Source organism: Drosophila hydei, unplaced genomic scaffold (assembly GCF_003285905.1).
Source record: "Drosophila hydei strain 15085-1641.00,03,60 unplaced genomic scaffold, DhydRS2 tig00000063-arrow-pilon, whole genome shotgun sequence".
NCBI classification, from domain to species: Eukaryota; Metazoa; Arthropoda; class Insecta; order Diptera; family Drosophilidae; genus Drosophila; species Drosophila hydei.
This window is the reverse complement of record NW_022045657.1, coordinates 8,705,367-8,732,189: the sequence shown is the minus strand read 5'-3', so window position 1 is coordinate 8,732,189 and position 26,823 is coordinate 8,705,367. Positions and strand designations below refer to the sequence as shown.

General features: G+C 41.4%; 4 protein-coding genes across 6 annotated transcripts; 3 read left to right on the top strand and 1 right to left on the bottom strand.

The window, feature by feature from the left end:
* Positions 1-1,602: 1,602 nt before the first annotated feature.
* Positions 1,603-14,803, top strand: LOC111599638 (neurofibromin). 3 transcript variants are annotated; one of them, XM_030222964.1, is made up of 19 exons: positions 1,603-1,985; positions 2,375-2,515; positions 2,569-2,953; positions 3,011-3,152; positions 3,209-3,796; positions 3,859-4,180; positions 4,240-4,792; positions 4,853-5,387; positions 5,454-7,045; positions 7,104-7,710; positions 7,769-10,124; positions 10,179-10,436; positions 10,493-10,588; positions 11,167-11,256; positions 11,573-11,775; positions 11,835-12,021; positions 12,083-12,248; positions 13,738-14,025; positions 14,111-14,803. In XM_030222964.1, exons 1-18 carry the CDS (start codon positions 1,926-1,928, stop codon positions 13,743-13,745), a joined length of 8,289 nt encoding a protein of 2,762 aa, XP_030078824.1. In that variant the 5' UTR covers positions 1,603-1,925; the 3' UTR covers positions 13,746-14,025; positions 14,111-14,803. The 3 variants fall into 3 exon arrangements, with proteins under 3 accessions (XP_030078824.1, XP_030078822.1, XP_030078823.1); XM_030222962.1 differs by lacking the exons at positions 13,738-14,025; positions 14,111-14,803 and adding an exon at positions 12,420-12,568; XM_030222963.1 differs by lacking the exons at positions 11,167-11,256; positions 13,738-14,025; positions 14,111-14,803 and adding an exon at positions 12,420-12,568.
* Positions 14,804-17,303: 2,500 nt separating this feature from the next.
* On the top strand, positions 17,304-17,861 carry LOC111595177 (enhancer of split mdelta protein). Its single transcript, XM_023308757.2, has one exon. It carries the CDS (start codon positions 17,304-17,306, stop codon positions 17,859-17,861), a length of 558 nt encoding a protein of 185 aa, XP_023164525.2.
* A 2,339-nt stretch (positions 17,862-20,200) lies between these two features.
* Positions 20,201-20,854, top strand: LOC111595172 (enhancer of split mgamma protein). Its single transcript, XM_023308752.2, has one exon. It carries the CDS (start codon positions 20,201-20,203, stop codon positions 20,852-20,854), a length of 654 nt encoding a protein of 217 aa, XP_023164520.1.
* A 4,976-nt stretch (positions 20,855-25,830) lies between these two features.
* LOC111595165 (enhancer of split mbeta protein) lies at positions 25,831-26,823 on the bottom strand. Its single transcript, XM_023308745.2, has one exon. The coding sequence runs from the start codon at positions 26,688-26,690 to the stop codon at positions 26,073-26,075; it is 618 nt and encodes a 205-aa protein (XP_023164513.1). The 5' UTR covers positions 26,691-26,823; the 3' UTR covers positions 25,831-26,072.

Sequence of the window (26,823 nt, the reverse complement as noted above, 5' to 3'; positions counted from 1 at the left end):
AAATTCTAGCACTAAATTTTAAGTATTCGTAACGACTCTTGCTTAGGGTTGCCAGGCCTGCTCAACGGCAGGGCTGCCGCACTGCATTGAAATTGAATTTCAAGTAAACCGTTTAGTTCTTAAGCGAAAATCGAAAAATTAAACAACGCAAATTACGAAAAGGAAAAGTATTGTATCAAAACTAAAGAAATTTAATGATATATACACATAGATCATTTACAACGACTATCATACTTCATTTAACATCACAGTTTGGGAGTATTTTCTAAAATTCATTTTATTTCAGATATGCATACATATACAACTAATAACAGTTATAGAGAAAATCTAACTAGGAGTTACTTAAGCCGCAAATCAAATAGAAAAAATGCAAAAACCATATCTAAGCATCTATATATACCAAGGCTTTATACACGAAACAAAATAAAAATATTGACAAAAACTCCAATCTATCTAACCACATATACACCTATTAAATGCAAGTGAAAATCAATACGTAAGTTTTCTAATATCAATAACTGCATTTAACAATATTCAATGCAAAACTAATCAAAAGGGAAAAGCATACATTTTGCAAGGCTCACAACAATAATTGTATAACAATTTCAATAATTTTTTGTAACTTTCCAACTTTGATATTTACTTAGCACATATTTGTTTCAATCAATTAATAAAATCAACAATTTAAGTGAAACAAACTTCCCAAACGGCCAACAAACCCGAACATATGAAATATTAAAAATAAATATATATGTTAATAACTCTTTTTTGTTATCTAAGGCGCTGTTATTTGAAAAATAACGCAAGTTTTCAATATGTATATTTCGACTGTACATGAGTTTTTTAGATAGCTAAACTAAACTTTATACAGTACAATATTAGAAAATGAAAAGTTGAATGATTAAATTAGAATGCAACTTCGAGACACTATGAGATCGATTTATAATTACGTATATACGCTCGACATGCTGAATATGTATTTACAAAATATTATAGTATATACTTAATTAGTATTATATAACTTGAAAATACGTATTATGTATTTGCACGACCCACACAGAGATAGACACGACAGCTGCAAAAAGTAACATACACTACCAGACAAATTCAATAAATTAAAAAAAAAACAGCAACGATTTGTTATGCTTAAAAAGAAATATTTAATAAACTACAACTACCAATACTTACAACAGAAAACTGTAACTTGTCGTATTTTTAAATTTTATAACGTTCTTTGTGAAGGGAGATATCTTACGAATTTGGCAACACTTGCAGTTTGGCAGCACTGTAAATACGTAGGCGATAAGTGAATTTATCGAAAATACTCGATACTTGCAATTTGTCTGATTTTTGTGCAACTTCTCTTATTTTTTCACATACTGCACAAACATTTATTAGAAAAGAGGGTTTTAAAGTATATGTATTACACATTAGGACTGATTTAGCCTATTATTAAATTTAAATTCAAAGCCCGCAGAACCCACTGCAAGAGCACAAGTATCGATACGAATAATCGCCAAACTGTGGAATGTTTGTTACTGCGTAGGTTATCTTTTTGGTACATAAGCATGGAAAATGTGACGTCACAAATAAAAAGTTTCTCGTTGGAATGCTACTTAAAAAATATATTTAGCCGCTTAACATTGTTTTAGAAGCATGTTGGCCGAAAAATTTAATGTTTTGGTTGCTTATGGAATTGTATTGATGTTTTTAGTTTAATTGAATGTTAGCAAAACCTACGCAGAGAGAGCAATCGTGTACTCGCTTCCACCCAACCTGTTTTTATCATTCATCCACACCTACGCAGTTCTCTTTCGATGCAACCTCGACCATCGGTTGAACAGTTATATAGTGCCGAGTTTTGTCGTATTTAAATTAAATAAAATGCAGTGAAAAAGGAATATAATTTGTGAAATAAACGCAAAATGGCTACCCAAAAGCCTGGAGAATGGGCGACTGGTCTTCTGACTAGATTCGAAGATCAGGTAAATGTTTTACAGCGTTTTCAATATGTTGCGTCGCACTGCTTACGAGCAAAGTGAAAAAATGTACCTGCTGCTGGCGTTGTTTTGGTGTGGGTGTCGGTGTCAAGGGTGGGGCTTGGGTGGCAGTGGGGCCGGCGAGGCTTCATTCATGAAATGCCGAGCTGCGGTTTGTTGAATGAAGTGCCGAGACGTGCAACTCCTTACACGAATGTTTCTCGTTTCAGTAATACAATTCCGAGTTGCAAGTTGCAATGTTAATTGAAACTATTTTTAAAATAAACACATGTTGATAAAAAATAAAAACGAATTAAATAATATAAAATAAAGAGGTGTTAGACTTTCACTGCATATTCTATAGAGTTAAATAATGAAACTTGTTTTATCTGCAGCTGCCTAGCAAAATTGGAGCGTATGGCACTCAGGCGCGTATGAGCCAGGATCAGTTGGTGGCCTGTCTCATACACATCTCCCGGTATCGCTTCTCCCTGGTCATCTCCGGACTGACAAAAATGCTGCAGCGCGTCAACGAGGCTAGTAATGGATAGTAGTAAAGGATAATGCTAATTATAATTTATAATTACAGGCGCTACAGAATCGTCATGAGCCGGAACGCTGCTACTTTGAATCTCTGGTCATCATATTGACCACGCTGGAGCGTTGCCTAACAAATCAAACAAAAGATACGGCACGATTTGAGGAGGCCATGAATGTTAAACTCTTGCTACGCGAAATTTCTCAGTTTGTAGATGTGCAGAGCGATAACAATCCAAATGCAGCTCAATTAAAGGCGCTAGCCTCCAAGGTGTTATTTGCACTCTCCCAGAATCACTTCTCGGCTGTCTTCAATCGCATATCAGCGCGCATACAGGAGCTAACATCATGCTCCGAGGAGAATCCCGATTACAACGATATTGAATTGATACAGCACATTGACATGGACATGATAAAGCTGACCAAACTATTACAGGGTATAACAGCAATGCAATTGTGTGCGAATTGTTATTAATTTATTAATTCTTTTTCAGAAACAATTACCAAATTTCGGTCAAAACGCGCTCCGCCGCTCATTTTGCTTTACTCTTTAGAAAAAGCCATTTGGAATTGGATTGAATATCATCCGCAAGAATTTCAGGACTTACAGCGGGGCACTAATCGCGATATATCAACGTGAGCTACAAGCTAGACAGTTATAAAACTCAAATATTAAAAAACTTCCATTTCAGCTGCTGGGAGCCACTGCTGGACTTTGTTGAGTACTTTAAAACTGAGAACAAAAAGAGCAAAACGTTAGTTTGGCCCCTGCAAATGCTCTTGCTGATACTAAATCCCTCAAGCTTGGAGGCCACTGTCAACGAGTTGCAACAATCGGAGAAGGAGAAGGAAAAGGAGAAGGTACCCTCGAAGTCCACACAATCCACGTCACGCGACAAAGACTTTTCGGCTAGGCAATTCATTGAAAGCATCAAGCGTGGTCTGGGCCCACATTCCCCATCGAAACAGGTGACCGAATCTTCGGCTATAGCTTGCGTAAAACTCTGCAAAGCATCCACATACATCAATATCAATGACTCCAACAATGTGGTATTCAAATTGGTGCAATATTTCATCAACGATCTTAAGGCACTGCTCTTTAATCCCGTGAAGCCTTTTTCACGCGGTCAGGGCTACAATTATGCAGATATTGAACTAATGATTGACTGCTGGGTCTCGTGTTTCCGTATCAGTCCACACAACATAGAGGCACTGAAAGTGTGCTTGAACCTCTCCTCACCGCAGGCCTATCATTTCGTTATTGTGTGCTCTTTGTTGCGGTGAGTAAACAGTACAATTATATATAAATTTAAATATTTTTATGCGTTAAACTAATTTATAGCCTAGCGCACATTTATGTGGACTTTCGACTACAAAATAAGAACCCGTTTCGCATTGTCAACCAGCCGCGTCTTCCCTGGTGGCCGCAGACCGATGTCGTGCACTATCGTTCCGCTGAACTACGCGCTCTCTTCACGGATACACTGAATAAAGCCACTCAGGGCTACATAGCGCACACACCACTACGCTACATAACATCTTTAACGCTCAAGTCCAAGGACACACAAAAAGGTCTGACACGTTCCGAGGAAGGACCAGCTCATAAGATGCTATTGCTGCTCTTGGTGCGCCTCATACACGCGGATCCTACGCTGCTATTGAATGTAATCACAACCATAAAACTTTGTAAACCTGAACTAAATTACAACACCCTCTTTTCCAGACGCAGGGCAAAGTAGCGCACGAGGTGCAAAGCTCAACACTGGAACTTATTAATGGCCTGGTAAGCCTGGTGCATCAAACGACCCTGCCAGATGTGGCTCAAGAGGCCATGGAAGCTTTACTTGCACTGCATGCCCCTGAAAAAATCGAAGTTTGGAATCCAGAAGCACCCATAAACACATTCTGGGATGTCAGCTCACAGGTCCTGTTCTCCATCTCTCAGAAACTTATACAACATCAGATAGCGAACTATACGGATGTACTTAAGTGGCTGCGCGAAATACTGATTTGCCGCAACACATTTCTCCAGCGACACAAAGACTATGCCCATGTGGGTAGCCAAATTGCCATATGCAAACAGGCGCATATTAAAATGGAAGTGGTCTTTTTTATGTATTTGTGGAGCGTGGATCTGGATGCGGTTCTAACCTCGCTTTCCTGTTTTGGCCTGCTGTGTGAGGAGGCTGAGATCTGCTGTAGCTCCGATGAGCTAACTGTGGGCTTCATCATGCCCAACTATCACATTTACCAGGAGCTAGCACAACTTTCATCATGTAAGCTACTTACTAATTTTAAGTTTAGCTTACAATTATAAAATCAAATATGCATTTCAGCCGCCACGGATACACGTATTTGCTTTTTTGAGAACAGTCATGGTAACGTGAGTCGTGTGAAACTTCAAAAGCGTATTATGCCATTGCTGCGGAAGATCGAGCACTGTGTACATGGTGTACAACCCGCTTGGGAGGAAACCTTTCGCAACTGGGAAGTGCTTAGTAAGGTGCTACAAACGCATCCCAAAGTTAAGACCGAGGATGCGCAAGCAGAAGTCTTTCATCGTGGCATGGGCAAACGTCGTGCCAGCCACCAAAGCTCCGAGCATGATCTAGAGGAGCAAATCACCGAATGGGCTAATATGACATGGTTTCTGCTAGCCTTGGGCGGTGTTTGCCTGCAAAAACGCAACAGTAGTCGTCAGCTCTTGTTGCAACAATCGCAAAACAACTCTTCGGTAGCATCATTGGCACAGGCCTCTCTCTACTCCAGCTCCACAAGCTCAGGACATGGATCACTACATCCTAGCACGGTATCTTTGTCCACCATACCACCAGCGCCTCCACAGGATGTCAGCTACTGCGCGGTTACACAGTGCGTATAAAATAAACATATTCATTGAATAGTTACTTCACTTATATAAATATCTACCTCTTTTAGGTTCATTGGGCAACTGCTACGTCTGTTGGTCTGCAGCAATGAGAAGGTTGGCCTCCATATACAAAAAAATGTTAAGGAGCTAGTGGGTGAGGAAATGTCCACACAACTGTATCCCATACTCTTTGATCAGATCAGAGCTATAGTGGAAAAGTTCTTTGATCAACAGGGGCAGGTTAATGTGAATGTTACAGACATAAACACTCAGTTCATTGAGCATACCATTTTCATAATGAAATCCATACTGGATCCTAAAGCAAGCAAGGATCCAAACAATGACCAGCCGTCGCCATCAGAGCATTTGGGAGTCACAAGCATTGAAGGCATGATGTTGGGAATTGTACGCTATGTGCGACACCTGGATATGAATGTCTATGCTATTCGTACAAAAACAAAGCTATGTCAGCTTGTGGAAGTCATGATGAAGCGACGCGATGATTTAGCCTTTCGGCAAGAGATGAAATTCCGTAATAAGCTCGTTGAGTATCTAACAGATTGGGTAATGGGAACCTCGCATCAAATAGCGCCACCAAGCTCTGCAGATGCTTCTCTACTCACCAATACTTCGCTTATCTTTCGGGATCTCGATCAGGCTTGCATGGAGGCAGTGGCTGCTCTGCTACGTGGTCTCCCGCTCCAGCCTGAGGAGTCAGATAGAGGCGATCTTATGGATGCAAAGAGCGCATTGTTCTTAAAGTACTTTACACTATTTATGAATCTACTGAACGATTGTATTGACAGCTCCGAGGCCGAAAAGGAACTCAATAACACACCTCTTCTACCGCCACGTCCACGCATGGCAGCTGGAAAATTAACTGCTCTTAGAAACGCCACTATACAAGCCATGTCTAATCTGCTGGGCGCCAACATTGACTCTGGTTTAATGCACTCCATCGACTTGGGCTACAATCCAGATTTGCAAACACGCGCTGCTTTTATGGAAGTGCTCACCCAGATTTTACAACAGGGCACAGAGTTTGACACACTAGCGGAGACGGTGCTGGCCGACCGGTTCGAACAACTTGTCCAGTTGGTGACCATGATAAGTGACAAGGGCGAGTTGCCCATTGCCATGGCACTGGCCAATGTGGTGACCACTGCACAAATGGATGAGCTCGCTCGTGTTCTGGTCACATTGTTCGATGCCAAGCATTTGCTCTCGCCGCTGCTGTGGAATATGTTTTATCGTGAAGTCGAAGTCTCAGACTGCATGCAGACGCTTTTCCGTGGCAATTCGTTGGGCAGCAAGATCATGGCTTTCTGCTTTAAGATTTATGGGGCTAGTTATCTGCAAATGCTACTGGAGCCACTCATACGACCGCTGCTAGATGATCAGGAGGAGATTTGCTTTGAGGTGGATCCAGCGCGACTAGAACCAACTGAAGATATCGAAGAGCATCGTAACAATTTGATTGCTCTGACCCAGAAAGTATTTGATGCCATTATCAACTCTTCGGATCGATTTCCGCCGCAACTACGTTCCATGTGCCACTGTTTGTATCAAGTGCTAAGCAAACGATTTCCAAATCTGTTGCAAAACAACATTGGTGCCGTTGGCACGGTCATCTTTCTACGTTTTATTAATCCAGCCATAGGTAAATTGCATTTCTTGATTCTTCTATCGTTCATCAATTAACCATTTTTGTATTGCAGTCTCTCCGCAGGAGTTGGGCATTGTGGGCAAACAGGTGCCCAGTTCGGCCAAACGTGGTCTTATGCTGATGTCCAAAATACTGCAGAATATTGCCAACCATGTGGAGTTTTCCAAAGAGCAGCACATGCTTTGTTTTAACGATTTTCTGCGTGATCACTTTGAAGCCGGCCGACGCTTCTTTATACAAATCGCCTCCGATTGCGAGACCGTGGACCAAACATCACACAGCATGAGTTTCATTTCAGATGCCAATGTGCTCGCTTTGCATCGTTTATTGTGGACCCATCAGGAGAAGATTGGCGACTATTTGTCCAGCAGTCGCGATCACAAAGCCGTTGGCCGGCGACCCTTTGACAAGATGGCCACGCTCTTGGCTTATTTAGGTCCACCGGAGCACAAGCCCGTAGACTCACACATGATGTTCAGCTCGTATGCACGCTGGAGTTCTATTGATATGTCATCAACGAATTTCGAGGAAATTATGGTCAAGCATCAAATGCACGAAAAGGAGGAGTTTAAAACGCTAAAATCCATGAACATATTCTATCAGGCTGGCACCAGTAAATCGGGCTATCCTGTGTTTTACTACATAGCCAGGCGTTACAAGTGAGTGTGCGTCGGTATGTATGATGACACTATGTATTAAGATATTTTTATTTTGCAGAATTGGAGAGACTAATGGGGACCTGTTGATTTACCATGTCATACTGACACTGAAGCCCTTCTGTCACTCACCCTTTGAGGTGGTCATTGACTTTACACACACCTGTTCCGATAACCGATTCCGAACAGAATTCTTGCAGAAGTGGTTCTATGTATTGCCCACTGTGGCTTACGATAATGTCCACTTGGTGTACATTTACCATTGCAATTCATGGGTGCGCGAGTACACAAAATTCCATGATCGTATCCTAGCACCGCTAAAGGGAAATCGTAAGCTAATGTTTCTCGAGTCACCCAACAAGCTTTGCGATTATATTGATGCTGAGCAGCAGAAGCTGCCTGGCGCCACACTGTCACTGGACGAAGACCTAAAGGTATTTAGCAATGCACTAAAGCTCAGTCACAAGGACACTAAAGTGGCCATTAAAGTTGGTCCCACGGCGCTGCAGATTACGTCCGCTGAAAAAACTAAAGTTTTGGCGCATTCAGTGTTGCTCAACGATGTTTATTATGCCTCTGAAATTGAGGAAGTTTGTCTGGTGGATGATAACCAGTTCACCCTGTCCATAACCAATGAAAGTGGCCAACTAAGTTTCATTCACAATGATTGCGACAACATTGTCCAGGCTATCATACACATACGGAATCGTTGGGAGCTCAGCCAGCCGGACTCCGTCATAGTACATCAGAAGATACGACCCAAGGATGTGCCTGGCACTTTACTCAACATGGCGCTCCTTAATTTAGGCTCTTGTGATCCCAATCTGCGCACAGCTGCCTACAATTTGCTGTGTGCGCTGACCGCCACCTTTGACCTGAAGATTGAAGGGCAGTTGCTAGAGACGCAGGGACTTTGCATACCTTCCAATAATACCATATTTATCAAATCCGTTAGCGAGAAATTGGCCACCAATGAGCCACATTTGACGCTCGAGTTTCTTGAGGAGTCCATACAGGGCTTCCAGCGCAGTACCATCGAGCTGAAGCATTTGTGCTTGGAGTACATGACCCCCTGGCTAAAGAATCTAACCAAGTTCTGCAAGTCCAATGACGATGCAAAGAAACTAAAGGTTTCACAGATTTTGGACAAGCTTATCTGCTTAACGATCGACCAGAAAGAAATGTATCCCTCGGTGCAGGCCAAGATCTGGGGCTCCATTGGCCAAATTCCGGAGCTCATTGATATGGTGTTGGACAACTTTCTGCACAAGTCCATTACTTATGGCCTCGGCTCGCCGCAGGTGGAGATTATGGCCGATACAGCTGTGGCATTGGCCTCGGCCAATGTTCAATTGGTGTCAAAGAAGGTTATCACACGCATGTGTCGCGTCATGGACAAGTCTTGCACGAATCCCACTCAATATCTGGAGCAGCACATGATGTGGGATGATATTGCCATACTGGGACGATATCTACTTATGTTATCCTTTAATAATTGCCTGGATGTAGCCACCTCGGTGCCATATCTCTTCCACACTATCACCTTCTTGGTATGCTCTGGCTCACTATCAATGCGCGCCTCGACCCATGGGCTGGTCATAAATATTATACACTCGCTGTGTACCTGTACAAATCCCTCCTTTGGAGAGGAAGCTCAACGCGTACTCCGTCTTTCACTAGATGAATTTTCGCTGCCCAAATTCTATCTGCTCTTTGGAATTAGCAAAGTCAAGTCGGCCGCTGTCACGGCCTTCCGTTCCAGCTGTCGCCATCCGACTGACAAATGGTTGGGCAACGAACGTGTCACCCAACCGCTACCTGCAGATCGCGAGCGCCTGTCGCTGCCTTCGCTAGAGGTCATCACTGACGCTCTTCTGGAAATCATGGAGGCTTGCATGCGTGACGTGCCCGACTGCGAGTGGCTGCACACTTGGACATCTTTGGCGCGCAGTTTCGCCTTTTGCTACAACCCAGCTCTGCAGCCACGTGCTCTGATTGTCTTCGGCTGCATTAGTAAGAGCGTAACGGATCATGAAGTTAAGCAACTGCTGCGCATACTAGTCAAGGCCCTGGAATCCTTCAATGACCTAATATTGATTGAGGCTTTAGTCATGTGCCTCACGCGCATTCAACCTCTACTGCGTCCCGAGTCGCCCATACATCGTGCTCTCTTCTGGGTGGCTATCTCAGTGCTGCAGTTGGACGAGATTACGCTTTATGGCGCAGGACTGGCGCTGCTCGAACAGAATTTGCATACACTCAAGTCACAGGGCTGCTTCGACAAGAAGGAAACCATAGCTGAGGTCATGATGAAAACGCGCGAGAAACTCGAGTGGCACTTCAAGCAGCTGGATCATGCCGTGGGCTTGTCTTTTCGCAGCAATTTTCATTTTGCTCTGGTCGGACATCTTATTAAGGTGAGTCGTGTATACTTTAATACAATAATAAACTGATAATCCTATTCTTTTTAGGGCTTTCGACATCCAACACCCACCACAGTGTCACGTACATCTCGTGTGCTCACTATGCTTTTGGGCATTATAGCTAAGCCATTGCATCGCGATAAGTTCGAGGTGACACCGGACAGTGTAGCATATTTAACAGCTCTTGTAGCTGTCTCCGAGGAGGTGCGCTCTCGCTGTCACGTGAAACATGCGTTGCCGCGCTGGCCCGCCGAGCTAAGCGGCAGCAGTGAAAATGGTGAATCATTACCCAATGGTGTACCGACTGTAAGTGCATAAAAAACAAAAACTATACAAGGTTCATAACATTGCGCACTTTTCAGATCGGCCAGCCGTTGTCGCGACGTCAGAAAAGCTGGGATATACTCGATCAGTCAGCTCTGCAGTTCGCGCGACATCATAAAGTACCCACACTACAGGTAAGCTGATTGAGTGTAGTCTACTTCATTTTCCTGCCTATACTATATTTGAATAAAACTGTTGTACAAAAGTTGTTATAACCATTTGCTATAGTAACTTTTGGCTATCCACTTATATATTGAGACTACTATTATGTATACATCCCTATTATCAAGCCTATTATCAACTTTAAATCTCGAAATCGCCTTTGCATAACTAATTAATTAATCGTTCAATGACATTTTTTCTTATCTCTTTTTATGTTGTTTTTGAAAAAAAAAACCGTAACATACATTTATCACAAACGTAACTCGTATATACTATAAATATACTACTATATATGCCTGCTGACTCTTCCATCTAATTGGTGCTTGTAACTCTCATCAATATACTTATTTATACCTACATATACTACTCGTAATTGCCACCACTACTACTCCGCATGAACATGGCTTTTGATTTACGTTTGATTTGGTTACAACAATGACAACAACTACAACAACCACATCGTATACATTAACCACTAAACAACAACATCGAATACTTTAATAAATAAACAACAACTACAACAAAACAATACTGTGCAACACTATCGTAGAATGCGCGAGTTTTATTCAAAACTCAACGCTCATTTTCGGTACCAACCACCAAGGATCCGAATAATGCGAGCGGCATCGAAGAACGTCAGGTATTGCCCAACTAAACTCTCTCTTTAACTAGACTTTTAGACTATCCACTAATAACTAAACTTATGCGCCAACAAACCCAATCAAAATAAATTTACTCAAATACTAAATATACGTTCTACTGTAATTACATATAATTTTCCTGCATGACTCTGCCTGTTCGCTAAAGCTTTATCAATTCCACTAGAAACTATTTAAATTTCTCATCTTATAATATTTTTTTCTTTGAACTAGTTTAATATATCTCCATGTCCCTTATTAGCCTATTTATTTTTAAGTTTCAACAAGTATCTAACACGTGTTTGTGCTAACCTACAGGAACGCGGCTCACGGTCTTCAGTTTCAAATGAATCAAATGTTTTGCTCGATCCGGAAGTGCTGCCTGATCTTTCTATACAAGCGTTAGTCTTAACTGTTTTGGCTACGCTCGTCAAATACTCTTCGGATGAGAATGAAACCCGTGTGCTATATCAGTATTTGGCAGAGGGATCCGTGGTATTCCCCAAAGTATTTCCAGTCATGTAAGCTACTTATGGAGTTTGCTTTGAACAATTTGTAAAGTTATAGACTCTTTTTATAGACATTCTTTGCTGGATCAAAAAATAAATAATATACTATCCGTATCGCACGATCAAGTTGTGCTTAACTCTGTGCAGAGTATCATACAGAACATGTTGGCAAGCGAAGATCCTTCACAGCAACAGCTCCATTTCCTTCAAAGCTGTGGATTTGGCGGACTTTGGCGTTTCGCTGGTCCCTTCACAAAGGTTTGCTTGATGATCTTAATGAATTTATCAACTAATTAATTTTTCTGATTCAAATTTGTAGTACAACATGATGGGCGAATCTTCAGAACTTTTTGTCAACTGCTTAGAGGCTATGGTGGAGACATGTTTGCCTGGCGACGAGTCAGCGCCCGTTCCACCTTCACCACGTCCCTACAACCTAAGCTCCAGCTTGAGCAGCCTAACCCTGGGCTCGCCCACTGACAAAGGTACGAATTTACTATTGTAAATATGATAACATTAGCTGCATAAATTGTTAAACTTGCTTTTAGTCTAGCCTATTATACTAGCCACATATACGGTATATTTAAATTATGATAACACATTATATATTCTCTATTTACTCTTTCTTTATGCAAACACAACATTATGTTATATAGCATTCTCATCGGAATCATTAGACTTTTACGATACCTGCTCTGGCAGCGTCACCTCGCTGCGACGCGCCTCACACAGCAAATCACGCGCCAAACATCGATTGAATGAAAGTCCATCACATTAAACAGCAACTAATTTGAAAAAAAAAAAAAAAAAAACAAACAAAAACAAATTGACAAATTACAAAAAAAACTATAACAAAAAATCAGCAAGCTTTGCAAATTATATACACACACCTAAAGAAACTCATTATCGTTAACAGCCAACACAGCACGTTTACACTATATATACTATACTATACATGTGCTTGGTGTACAAGTACCAAAGCGAATCAAAATTGAATCCTACCAACAATTGAAAAAGTCAAATAAGTGTTTCTGTATGCAAATTGTTATCAATCCAATCAACTCAAAAAAGAAAAGAAAAGAAACAAGAGGAAAAGCAAAACGAAAACAGAAAACACACAAATGCACTTTATTGTATTACCAAATTATATATTTGAATATTTGAGAATTGGATTTACGACATTCATCAGTACCTTGAAGCATTTACAAAACGTTTTTCGATTACATAATATATGCGATTTCAAATTGTCCAGCGTATTAAAGTTGTCGTAAACGTTTGTTGCTTTCATTCATATATATAATATAAAAACTATATACAAATATATATTTGATAAACAGAAATCGGCCCATGTTACTAACAACTACTTGATTTACTCTGCTAATCAACGGAGCTAATAAAATCGCCAGCTTAGTAACTTGGGCCTATATTTTATTATTCAATTTAGCTAATGGAATTTGGAATATTACATTATTACAGATCATAAATATATAAATAATATACAAAATATTCAACGTACCTAACGCTTATGCAATTATAATATAACCGCATGTGACTTGCAAATATGTTGCACCAACCACAGTTAAGAACATGCTTATTCATTTGCACAACTACGTATAAGACATATGTACAAAATTTCAGTTGCAAAGATTAATAATTTCTGTTTTAACAATAGCTTTAATCTAGACTAAAATGAAACCGAACTACAGCGATATTTTATACATTTTATATATATTGCATAGCATATTTTTGATTAGTTCAACAATATACGAAGCTAAGTAACTAGATAATATTTTTATAAACGATATTTTATACTAATTTGTTGCGTGGTAATCGTTTCCACAGCATCGTTTAGATGGCTCTAATTCAATTTCAAATATTAATATTCCTCCCAGATATTAATTTAACTCTTATTTATTTTCTTGGTTTTTACTTAATTTATGTATATGTTTTATGCCTCTTCTATCTTATTTTCAGCTGCATGAATAACAACAACAAACCCACGCACTAGACGTACCACACTAATCGCAAAAGTTATGCGTTTTTTGAATCTATTTAAAAAATGTTTCTGAACTAAATAACAAAACAACAAACAAAATTAAACATGAAAATGTACAAACGCGTTTAAAGCGAATTGAATATTGGTGAAGATCGTATGTGCGAAAAATTGAGTAGCAAAAGCGGATTTATGATAACTCACTGTAAATGAATGTATATAAAGGAAGGAAAAACAACTGACAGAAACGCAAGAAACCCCACGAATAAGTAATCCAGTTAGAGATTAATCATATAATATATATATATATATATATATATATATATATATACATAAATATCTATTTTGACACAGATTAGCAAACAAATACGAAAGGTCAAGAAATTTTTAAATATCAAATCAATGTAGTTTTTTAAAATATTTATGTATGTAGTTTATAAATAAGCACGTACTTTAACCTACTCACCAGTTCCTGAGAAGTCCATGGCCAAGGCGTAACGGCACCATTGTACCAGAGTTCATCAATCAAAAGGATAACTACAACAACACGAAGCTTTAAGAAATTGGCATGCGAGTTTCCGCTGCCCTTTTTATTCTTTTGTATTCTATTTGAATCTCCCGCTACGAACAAATACAAATTTGTAATTTATGGCATTTATTCGAATTTTTTTAATTTAATTTAAATTAGGCTCATATCCATTACAATTTATACTTAATTTATTTCACAGTCATATTTAATTTTTTTTATAAAAATTGTAAAACACCAAAAATTGTGAAACATTCTCTAAAAGTTAAGCAAAAAGTCCCAATGCGATTTGAATGCAAATTAAGTTAAAGCAAACAAAAAACATTTGGCAGCTCGCAAATCGAAATGGTTATACGCGAATATATACATATGTACCTCTAATTGAAAAATTTCACTTAACAATTTAGTCCATTTTCTTCCTTTTCTTGTAAGACGAACTAGCACAAAACGTTTTTTTAATTATTAACAACAATTGCAACTAATTCATTTTGAATCAAACATAACTTGAACGGGAATTATGTATAACAAACTAACTCCGACTAACGTTACTTTCTCATATAAGTATACTGTATTTGTGCTATATAAATATATATGTATGTATGTGTTGCTATATGTGTATTTGAAATTTAAAATTATGTATTGAAATTTATGAAACTATTGAGCGAACGAAGAAATTCGCGTATTCATGCATCCAACTAAAGATATTTATTAAATGTTTATGTTTCAAGTATATATATATTGAATAAATTAATTTACTCTCAATAAAATGTTAAAAAAAATAAGACAAGTGTTTAATTAATTAATAACTAAATTTGAAAATATAAACATTTTAAATAGCTTCTCATCTAATTTATGGCTGGCTCTACATACTACAAGTAAGTGAACCTCTAATCTGGAACCGTAAACAGTCGTTATCTTGTCAATGCGAAAATACATGTTGTCTCCAGCATTTTCAGCATTATTTTTGCAGATGGCCTTAATTTAGAATAAGAAAATCCCTCTTTAATCTACTCTTACATCTTAATAGCAGCATTCGCGATCTCTTCTCTTTTATATGCAAATATTTAGTCTCCTTGCCATTCCATCAGATCAACCCCGGAGTAAATACCATATGCACTTGCCAGACAGCCCGAGCAAGACCAAAAACCTCCCCCACGACGCAATCGGAATCAGTGCCTCATCGTAAAATTCTCTTGTTGTTGCTGTGTTTGTTAACTTCTCGATTTCATGCATGCGATTACAAGGCCCTCTAAGGAGGCCAAAACAGACACACGCACACACAAGCACGCCGTACACTCACCCTCAGCGCGTAGGCCGAGCAGGTGAATTTTGTCAATGGGCCAATCGCAGTTGCAAACGCGCCAAAAACGGAGCAAGTGCCACAGCTGACCGGGCCAAATCTCGCATATACCATATCCCAATACTTGTGGGAATGCTTGAAGTAAACTTTCTCACGATGCGACGCCAACGGCACACCGGCTGGCAAGTGGCTGGCACTGGTACGGGTGGTAGTCGCTGCGGTGGTTGCTCGAGCAAGCGCGACCCGTCCCTGTCCGTAAGTGTAACGCAATGTCGCGCCAAAGAGGAAATGAGGTCTGGGTCTCGATCTGCTGCTGCCCTGCTGCCTGTGACAGCGCGCCAAAGGGAAGAGCACAAAAACACAAGCACAGAGAAAAACCAACAAAGCCGCCATCATTGAGATTGCCCAAGTGTGAGGGTAGCAAAAGGGAACGGGCATGGCACGCATGGGGCACGGTTGCCAGAGAGTGTGCGAGGCACAGCCACAGCTACAGCCAGGTCGAGGTCATGTCGCTGTCGTAGTCGCAGTCGCAGTCGTTCTTGAGTTAAGCGTTGCACGCAGCCAGCTCGTGTGTGCGTGTGGTGCTATTTGCTGCTGCTGCTACTGCTGCTGCTGATGATGACGGTGGTGGTGGTGGTTGCTCTGCTTCGGCCTTTGTCTCTGGCTCATGCTCTGTTCCTGTTGCGCAGGCGCACGGCAATGGCACGAGAGACAAAGAGAGCGATCTGGTTCAGGCTCAGCTCAGCTCAGAGTACGCGTTATTGGCATCAGTCAGGAGAATTTACACTGAGAAAAATTTTGAATAAAATTTATATTTCTCTGATTAAATATTCTTCTTGTTTTTCTAATGTTTTATAACTTACTCTTTAGTTCTTTTTAATATTTGGAAAATTTATTAAATATATCAAGTTAAAATATTTATAAATTTCTTTTTAAATATATTCAATTTTTAATAAAAATTTAATTTATACAGCGGTACAAAATTTCTATAAATTGCCATTTCGATACTTTGAAAATTTGTCCTTACCCAATTTCTTTCAGTGTACATAAATGACATTCGTTGGTTTAAAATGCGTATACTCTCTAAACAAAAGGGTGAAGAGGTAGTTTTGCAATAATGTAATACACTTTATTTTTATAAGTTTCGCTATAGAAAATACTATATTTATATTAAACAATTTGGTAACAGAAATTTTATATGATTCAATTAGGACATTAAATGTAATATTATTGATTGTTTCCTAATGGAAATTGTGAGTATCTTAACTGCACAGGGTATCTTATAGTTCAGAATGACAAAACTGGTTTGCTTGAAATGTTGCACACGTGCAGCGTCGACTGAATGTTGCCACAAGCAGAGAGTCGGTGCCACACACAGACGCACGCACAGCGACACGATTGATGCTCGTCTTGGGCCATCATTCCCGATCTCATCCGCTGCGCTTCGCTCTGTTCATTTTTAAGCGTTGCGTGGTAGCAGTTAGGGGAGGATTTTGCAAGTGTACGCACCGCCGTCGCCGACGCCAACGCCGACGCTGCTGCAGCTACAAAAAGGATCAGTTTACCTTGCGGCAAGATCATTTCTCAAGCGACTACCGTTCGGTGAACAGCAGCAAGTGTCCGTTTCGCAGCAGCCTTCAAAATTCAACGTTCGCCAGGCCAAGTTCAACCAGCTACTTGCCACATTTCAGCCAAAACACACACCCAATCCAATTTGCACAATGGCCGTGGAGGGTCAAAGATTTATGACCAAGACACAGCACTATCGCAAGGTCACCAAGCCGCTGCTGGAGCGCAAGCGACGTGCCCGCATGAATCTCTACTTGGATGAGCTCAAAGATCTTATTGTGGATACAATGGACGCGCAGGGGGAGCAGGTCAGCAAGCTGGAGAAGGCCGACATACTGGAGCTGACAGTTAACTACCTTAAGACACAGCAGCAGCAGCGCCTAGCCGCCGGCACACCTGCCGCCATTTCCACGCCCACTTCACCACCTCCAACCCAGCTGAACTTTGACAAGTTTCGCGCAGGATACACACAGGCCGCGTACGAGGTTTCCCACATATTCTCCACGGTGCCCGGCGTGGATCTCAAATTCGGCACGCATCTGATGAAGCAACTGGGCCACCAACTCAAGGATATGAAGCAACAGCTGAGCAGCCCAGTGCCCAGCGAACATGCCATCGAACCAGTAAATCTGGCCAACGGCAACGAACAACTCTCCCTATCACCTCAAGAGAATCTAGACAAGGGCGAGGATGTCTGGCGACCCTGGTGAAGCATCCGTTTAAGCCAATCCTTAAGCTTTATTACACATGCACATTGAGAGCTTTATTTGTCTGGTTTTAGTTTGTAAGTTTTAACTGAGTTTTCCAAGGCTTATTGTAAACATTTGCCCAAGTTTAGATACGTACGATATGATGTGATGTTCCTGTGATAGTTTTTAAGTGCGTTTTTTGTATTTGATCTCCAGTAGAAAATAATACCTGTGTATGTTAACATAATTTATTTTGATTTCAATTCACGCCGAGCTTCCCATACTGGGCTTCCATTTTAGTTTAATCTGTACAATGCTTAAGCTTAAGATAACTGATCTTATACATTAACATTATTAACATGCTTTAAATAAATTTATATGACATACGTATAATCGAATATTTATTCAATATTTTTTGATAGTTTTCACAATATTTTGATGGAAAGAACTTTAAAGTGGAAGTTGTGCAAACATGTTAAACATTGTCTGATCTGCTAATTTTTATCTGTGTGTCGACTTAAACATTGATCCAATTCCATTTCATGAATCTTGTGTGCCTCGATTTGCGCATGCTTATAATTCTTTCATATAGTTTATTGGGCGTTCATCCCATTGAAAATGTGTTTAACAAACCGATTTTAATTATCAATATTTTTAATAGATTTTTTAATAGCTAGCTAATATATCATCTCCATCAAATATGCTTTGATATATGTGGATATAAGATTAATGCTTGAGATATTGTTGGCAATGGGTATTCCTTAAAAGTATTCTGCTTAAGAAAAAGTCTGTAGAAAAATCCTTGACAATTATCCTATTAGTCAATCCGTGTAATTGCTTTTTTTTTTAATTTCTAAATATTTTTTATAATCAAATCGAAATGCAGATAATATTCTATCAAATTGATAAGCACTGTTATCTGTATACAAAACTTAAGTACATACAATTTTGAGCTTATTAGAATATTATTTGAATTCTTAAAGTAATAAAAAATTACTCAGATTATGATAGTGTCTAGAACTTGTCATAAAAATTACTAAATATATTTTTTGCATATATCTTAGTAAATTAAATTAATATATTTTATATATATATATATATATATATACTTAAATTATTATTTTATTCAATTATATAAATATATATTTGTCTTCCTATTTTTATTGTTCTTATTTTTGTAACAAGCTTATTTTTGTTCAAGCTAAAACAACCTTTCTTTAATCACTCACACAAGTAATTCGTGAGTTCGCCCAACATCTCAATACAGGCCAGTCCACGCTCACATGTAAATGTTACCCAATCTCCACACTGCAATTACAAGAGACTGGAACGCGCACGACTTACAGTCAAAAGACGAAAGTGTGTCTACCGTGCGCCACATGCGAGCAACGAGCAGCAAGAGTCGAGCTGCACGCATCGAGCAGCATCGCTTGGCCCCTGCCCGACCGCGACTCTCAGTTACAAAAGGTGTCCGTGGGCCGGGGGCAGAGCAGAGACGTTAGAGCAACGGGAACGCACATTAAGCACACTCGTCGCACACGAGCAATGTTCCCACAGGATCATCAACTGGCACAAAGCCGGCCAACAAGTGTAGGACGAAAGGCCGAAATGGAATACCAATGCACAAACAGGAAGTGCTTCTCTTTGCAGCTCCGCCTAAGTGAAACGCCCCAGCAAAATGTTGCTGCTCCTAGCATTCCCACGCCAACGGCCAAGCAGCCTCTGTTGTTGGCACAAATGAGATGGCATGAAGCGTGCAGTTCATTATCCTTTCGCTCGCCCATATTCTCTTAGGCAAATCATAACACAAATCTAGAAATGGCAGCTGCGCCACAAACGCTCGCAAACACACAAACTGCAAAAATTCCCATGGAAAGGCTAGGCGGAGCATGGTTCTGGCTGCGCTTCGTTGCCCATTGAGCAGGTGAGCCTGCTCAGAATATTGGTGTGAGAAACCAAGGAGGAAAGTGTTTCCCACGATACTGCCAAGCAAACACACACACGCAAACGCATACAAAGGCAATGATCCTGCAAAGGCAGCGATCCTGCTCCCTGGTGCCCGCTCATGATAAGGGTGCCACAATAAGAAAGCGAACGAACAATAAGACAGCAGCGGAAGGGTCGACGACGTCGTCATCGTCGTCGTCGTCGTCGCAACCCTCATGCCAGCACACGCTGCACACGAAATGCCAGCACAGACGAGCCCAAAGCCGAATGCCGAGGGATCATGGGGGTTGTTTTTGGCTGCTTGGCTATAAAAGGCAGCGGCCAGCGAGGCAGCAGTACACAACGTCTTGCACACTCAGAGCAGCAACAGCTCAGCAAAGCAACTAAATACCAAATATTAAATATCTCACAAAATGTCTTCGATGCAAGTATCGGAAATGTCCAAGACGTATCAATACCGAAAGGTGATGAAGCCGCTGTTGGAGCGCAAGCGGCGGGCTCGCATCAACAAGTGCCTGGATGAGCTTAAGGACTTGATGGTCGCCACACTGGAGTCGGAGGGAGAGCATGTCACACGCTTGGAGAAGGCGGACATACTCGAGCTGACCGTCACCCATCTGCAGAAGATGAAGCAACAGCGCCAGCAGAAGCGCGCCAATGGTGGCGCCGAGACACTTACCCCTGCCGAGGGCTTCCGCTCTGGCTACATACACGCCGTCAACGAGGTCTCCCGCTCACTGTCCCAGCTGCCCGGCATGAATGTTAGTCTGGGCACAGAGCTGATGACACATTTGGGACAGCGACTCAATCAATTGCAGCCCGCTGTGAAAGAGGTGCTGCCAGTGACAGCTCCGCTCTCCGTACACATTGCCAGCCGAGATGCCTACTCGGTGCCCATTTCGCCCGTCTCCAGCTATGCCGGCAGCCCCAACTCAAGTGTGGCCAGTGAACAAACGGGCAGCGCCTCCTTGTTGACCACCTGCTCTAGCAATCTCAGCATCAACGTAACCAAAATGGAGGAGGTGCCAGACAGCGAGGATGAGGAGAATGTGTGGCGCCCATGGTAGAGCCGAGCCATACAAGAAATCTGAAAGCGAGAGAGAGAGAGAGAGAGAGAGAGAGAGTGATAGAGAATGAGCGTTAAGAATAGCAAAAGTCTTCCAAGTCAATGGGTTAACCACGGTCCATTGACTACCAATTAGTTTTAAGTTAAGAAAGAACAGAAAAAGAAAGCTTTAATCGAGGCGGAGTTCATGTGATAACTAAGTTTAATAATAAATTATATAGCTAAAAATTGAAAAATGCAAAAATGTTTTTATTGAGTCATCACTTGCACCCCTGAAATTAAAGGGAAAAGCTGCTTATCAACCAGCGTTTGCCTATCCAATTGGTCAAACAGTTTCGAGGAATATGTATGTTATCATACAGGAAAGTTCATCGAGCGGAAATGCTCTGGCCATAGCCTTAACTGCTGCTACATATTCCCGAGTCCAACTGAGTCAATTCGTTGTAATTTTGCCTATTTTTCTTATTGTTACCAAAAATCTCATAACAATGGAAAGCGAAAACAATGCCAAGGCCGAGAAGAAAACCAAAAATAAAAATGGTGAAAAGAAAATAGAAGAGAAATAAAATCAATGTCCGTTACGAGGCTACCGACGCGTCCAGGGCCCAAGGCACCCTTGAACACGTGTGCACACAATAAGACCGGGCAACATAAAAAATTAGAGACTTATCTCTTGGCGTGTCTAATCGAGTTACGACAATGTCGCTCAGTCTTAGGCACAGAACGAGATCTTTGTAAAGCAGAGTCGGGGCCGAACAATAGCAGAAAAGGATCGAGTCATCGACGTGCAACCCTCCAGTCCAGCCTCCAACCATTAAACATCCTTTTTTTAGACACAGCCACTCGGCTAGAAAATCGTGTGCACAATGGTCAAGGCAAGACACATAATTGCTCGGGCTGTCTGTCTGACATTCAGGTAAAGGTAAATGATTACCATTCCCTAGGGCCTCGACAGGATATCACTTTTTGGTCGGCCCGCATCATTTGGTTATCTTTTACTGCTGTCGCTGTTGATGTTGCTGTTGCTGTAGCTGCTCCAACAAGACCAGTAGCTACGACGCCTGAGCTGTTAACAATCAATGAAGTTAAAGACAGCCACATAAAATAGCCCAGACAGCATGAAAATTATGAGGGCACCTCTAGGGATGCAAAATGTGACCTTGATCAGCATAAACAATCTCAAGATTTAAGATTGCTGCTTTGAGAAGTAAAAATAAATTTAAGTGCAGCCTAAGTGCTGCGGGCTATAGATTAACTAAACAACAAATAATAGAGTTAAAATTCTAGAAAAAATATATATAATATTTTTTGTTGTTTTATATAATATTTTTTTATTTTAGAGAATATAAATAAAGTGTAATAAAAATATATGAATAACAGTTTAGGTATTTTATTACACAATTTCCATAAATTATGTTCGACTAAATCAAATCAAATGAAATCAATCTTCAAACAAAAGAGAAAAATCAATTCTATTGTACAACTCAATTGAATACGCAGTCGAGTGGCTCGTACAAATTTGCATATGATCAATGCAAAAAGCAGTAAGAAATGGCAACTCGATGTTGATCCTCGCCCATCCCTAGGCAGCATAATTGTGGCATGGCAACAACAACGACGAGACAACGGCAACAAGATGCATAACCAGAGCCGACAATGGACAATAAGCAGAATATGGCATAAGGCGAAGGCAAAAGGAAATGCATGCGTGCTACAAAAGATACTTAATCTTAAAGGTAAACCCGATGAATGATGAACGAATGTGTTGCGACGTAACCGAAACCGAAGCCCAAAACTCCGAAACGCTCAAAGAAGATCTGCAACGAGCTCAACGCTCGACGCTCGATGCTCGAACGCAAGCCCAAGTCATTAAAAATCTACAATACACAAACTGCATACGAATCACTTGAAGGGCCCAGCACACGCACACACAGACAGCAGACGGGGCTGGCGGGGCTAGCCAGCCGTAAGGGACAAGGGAGAGCAGTACAAAAAATATCAGAAGCGAAGATCGTGAGAAAATGGTTTGGAACGTGGTTCTCACACGATCGACACACCTGCCCTTTTTTCTATGTATTTGTATGTGTGTGTATGTGTGTGATTGTGTGTGTGTGTGTCCCTGTTGTACGTATTTTTGAATTCAAGAGACAAGACCACTTACGGGCAAGATCACGACTGAGGAGCGAGGAGGTGAATAGCTGCCGCTGCCGTCGCTGCTGCTGCTGCGACTTGAAAGAGAAAAGCAGCGTGCGGTAAGTGTGCGGCAAAGTCGGCGTCGTCGCATTGGCCAACATTGTAATGACTGTGGACACACGATCGTTAAGACCACAGCGTTGCCGAATTGAAAAGGGGTAGGGGCTGCGGAGTAGGGGGCATGGCAGCGAGGTGGCCTGTGGCGCGGCGCATGCGCATGCGCGAACGCAGTCGCAGCGGCGTTTTGTCGAACGAACTCAATTTACTTTGTTTATGGCAAGAGCGAGACAATGTTAGAGCGTGCGATAGAGACAGCCAGCGAGTGTGAGGCACCGCCGAGCCACACTTATATGGTGTGCTATTGACTCTGTAATATCTTTAATATGGGATGTTGTTACACTGCATTGGCACACGCGCGCGCTGCCACTGGACAAGCGCTGCCCAGCGCTCTCGCCGTCTCTGTCTCCCTGTATGTGTGTGTGTTTGAGATGCTGGCACGAGTTGTGGCATGGCAACCCCACACCATTGCCCCCCGTCTACCAAAATGAGCGCTGTTCATCCCAAACGATGCCTGGCCCATGTGCAGCCCATTGCCAGCGCCCGCTTGATCGGCTGGGCTGGACGCCTGGCCGGTTTTTGATTTTTTTTATTAACTGGGGGTCTTGCGCTTACTTTAATATGGCTGCATTAAATTTTGCGGCGTGTGTGTATTATGACTGCAGTAGGTGGCACTGCCTGGCCCCGGGGTAGCATCAGCAACAGCAGCAGCTACAGCATCGGCAGCAACAGCTTCAACTGCAGTTGCTTGAGTGAATGTGAATGTGAATGGAATGGAATTAGTGTGGGGCCAACACTCAGAGGTCACGTGATGTGCGCACCATACTGTACTTCTTTTCTTATAATACAAATACATGCCAATCTACCTACGTATATATATATATATATATATATATATATATATATATATATATATATATATATATATATATAATATATATATATATATATATATATTATTTTTGCTACTTTAAGGCGCTTATGAACCGTTCAAGCCGCTCCAAATGAACCGCTAGTTATTGGCCCAGTTAATATAAAATCATCAACATCATCATTGTCAGCTTCATAAGATGTAGTCAACAACGAGCTACTTTATCAAGGTGTTTTTATTCGCTTATATGTAATTGTGAAATAAAAATATTCAATTGGGCTTGCAAATAAGATTGACTTGAACGGGGCAGAGTCTTCGAAGAATATTATCTTGCGGCAAATAACTATAAAATACTTTAAATAAAAACAAATGAAAACCAACGCAAGCAAACAAATTTTATTATAGACAAATATTTTCAGTTCCTCAGTCACAAAAGATAAAACACAGTGTAAATGCCATTTAGTCAAAGTTCTATTTGCTTGTCGAAAAAGTCCCCAGTTGCTGCAACTTCAATTAAAAAAAAAACGATTTTTATGTTTATTATTTTGAACCCTGAACTCTTGAATGAATTAAATTTCCTATATTTTTCAAGAGAAACTTAAATTAATCATATGAAATTCTGATTTATTAAAATGAAGTAAAGCTTTTAGCAAAATTCATGATCTTGGGGATTTTTTGTTCAGTCGCATCCTATACATAACCACAGCATATACTATAAAATCATACTCACTTATGTCATTAAAATATCATCACAGCCTACTAATCTCTGACCGCACTTTTCGAAATCATCCACCAAGGCAAGTTCTTTAATGGTCCTCTTGCAATTTTCGTTTCTTCAAACTTGACCAAACAGAAACAAAAAAGCGCTAAAATATAAAAGATACATTTTTATCTGAGTGTGTGTGTCTGTGTACAAAAATAAAATAAAAGCGCTGTGCAGGTCGCTGTGCCAATGTTACGTGACTAATCACATTTGGCAAAGATTAGCAGCAATCAGCATCTGTGGAGAGTAGCAGTCATCATCATAGTTGTCCACACCAGACACAAAAGCGTTCAATTTGAAGTTCCGTAACCAAACCGCACACTCGCATACCAATACATAAATAAATAGTGTATATAGCTACTCATATACCAATACCAATACCGATACATAACAAAGTTTTAAGTGCTCGGTCCGGTCGCGGTCGCGGACCTTAATTTGCGATGTCTGCTGGTCTGCTGGTCTGTTCGTCTGTCCGTCTGTCCAGCTGGCGGCCCCGGCGCATGTGCCAAACGGTCAAGCGCAGTTAAAGCTGTCAAAGCTACAACAACCACAATGCGAACCATTGACAGGCGACTCGAGCGGTTCTCACACTCGAAAACTTGTAATAAATGACGTTTCCTAGAATTTAGTTGGTGTTCTCTACATACACACATATGTATGTATGTATGTAAACATAGATATGGACGTATGAACGTATGTTTATATAAAATAAATATGTTTTTTCTTATTTTGTTGCTCTACGCTGTTTTTATTATTTAATTGCCATAGCAGCGCCGGCGCAAAAGCCCCGTCGGCTAAGCTGAATGAAGTCGGCTCGGAATCAGAGAGCTGAGAACGAACCGTCATTAAATGAGGCCAACTCTGGCTCTGGAGAGGCCCCGAGTGTGGGAAAATATTTAGCGACTTCCGGCTGCGGTTTTGATTTGGATTTCTATGGAGCTCATTATATGCCTGTCGCCTCCGGAAGGGCTTCATTGATGATTGTGCTTATCGTGCCGAACAAAAAAAAAACATAAAGTGACGCAGGCGCCTCTGATGAAATTCAATCATTTGCTGAAACTTGAGATTGACCAAATTGAAAAGAAATTTCGTATTTTTTTTCATGAATATATGTATAAATTTATTTTTGAGTTTTCTTTACTCTGGGTACACAAAAAATGTAGCGATACTCTTTAGCCATGTTGTCGGCTCTAGCTGAGTGGCTCATAGATGCATTTTTTCAGTGGAACTGTCGGCGCACGGTTTCCAATCCAGCGCGCCTGTGCGAACAGCTGTCCCGAGTGGGTGAGTGAGTGGTCAACGCCTTGTGCTTAAAGGCAGCCGCCTGCAATGCGTTCACCATGGACGCCACATGGGTCCGGTGCTGTTGGAGCTGGTGCTGGCCTCGCTAGGCGCTGGGCTGCAACTGCCGCTGGCGCTGCCGCATTCCGAGGGTGGTGGCGTCACCAGAGCTGGAGATGGACTGCTGCTGCTACTCAGCTCGTCGTTTGTCTGCAGAGGCACCGCGACACCTATGGGCAACGTTGGCACCACCACTTGCAAGTAGTTCAGTCGATGTCCCAGATGACTCATTAGCTGCGTGCCCAGATCCACGCTGACGCCAGGAACCGCAGCCAAAGTCTTGGACACCTCATTAGCTGCATGCACATAGCCGGCACGGAAGCTTTCCGCAATACTCAGTTTGGAATCGCCGGCGACGCTGGCATTCGAGCTGCTGCCCAGTCGCAGTTGCTTTTGGGCGCGCAGCTTCTTCATGTGCTCCACAGTCAGCTCCAGAATGTCGGCCTTCTCCAGGCGGGTGATGTGCTCGCCCTCTTGCGTCAAGCACTCCACCATTATGTCTTTCAGCTCGTCCAGGCACTTGTTGATGCGCGCACGACGCTTGCGCTCCAGCATGGGCTTCATCACCTTACGATACTGATAAGTCTTGGACATTTCCATTTCTAGCACCATGTTGTCTACGGTTAGCTCAACGATATCACGCGTAATCCACAGTTGGTCTTGAGTACTTTTTTCTCTGACTTTGTTATGCGTTGCCAGCAGTACGTTGCATACGCCGCAAAGTCGTAGCTTTGAATGATTCAGC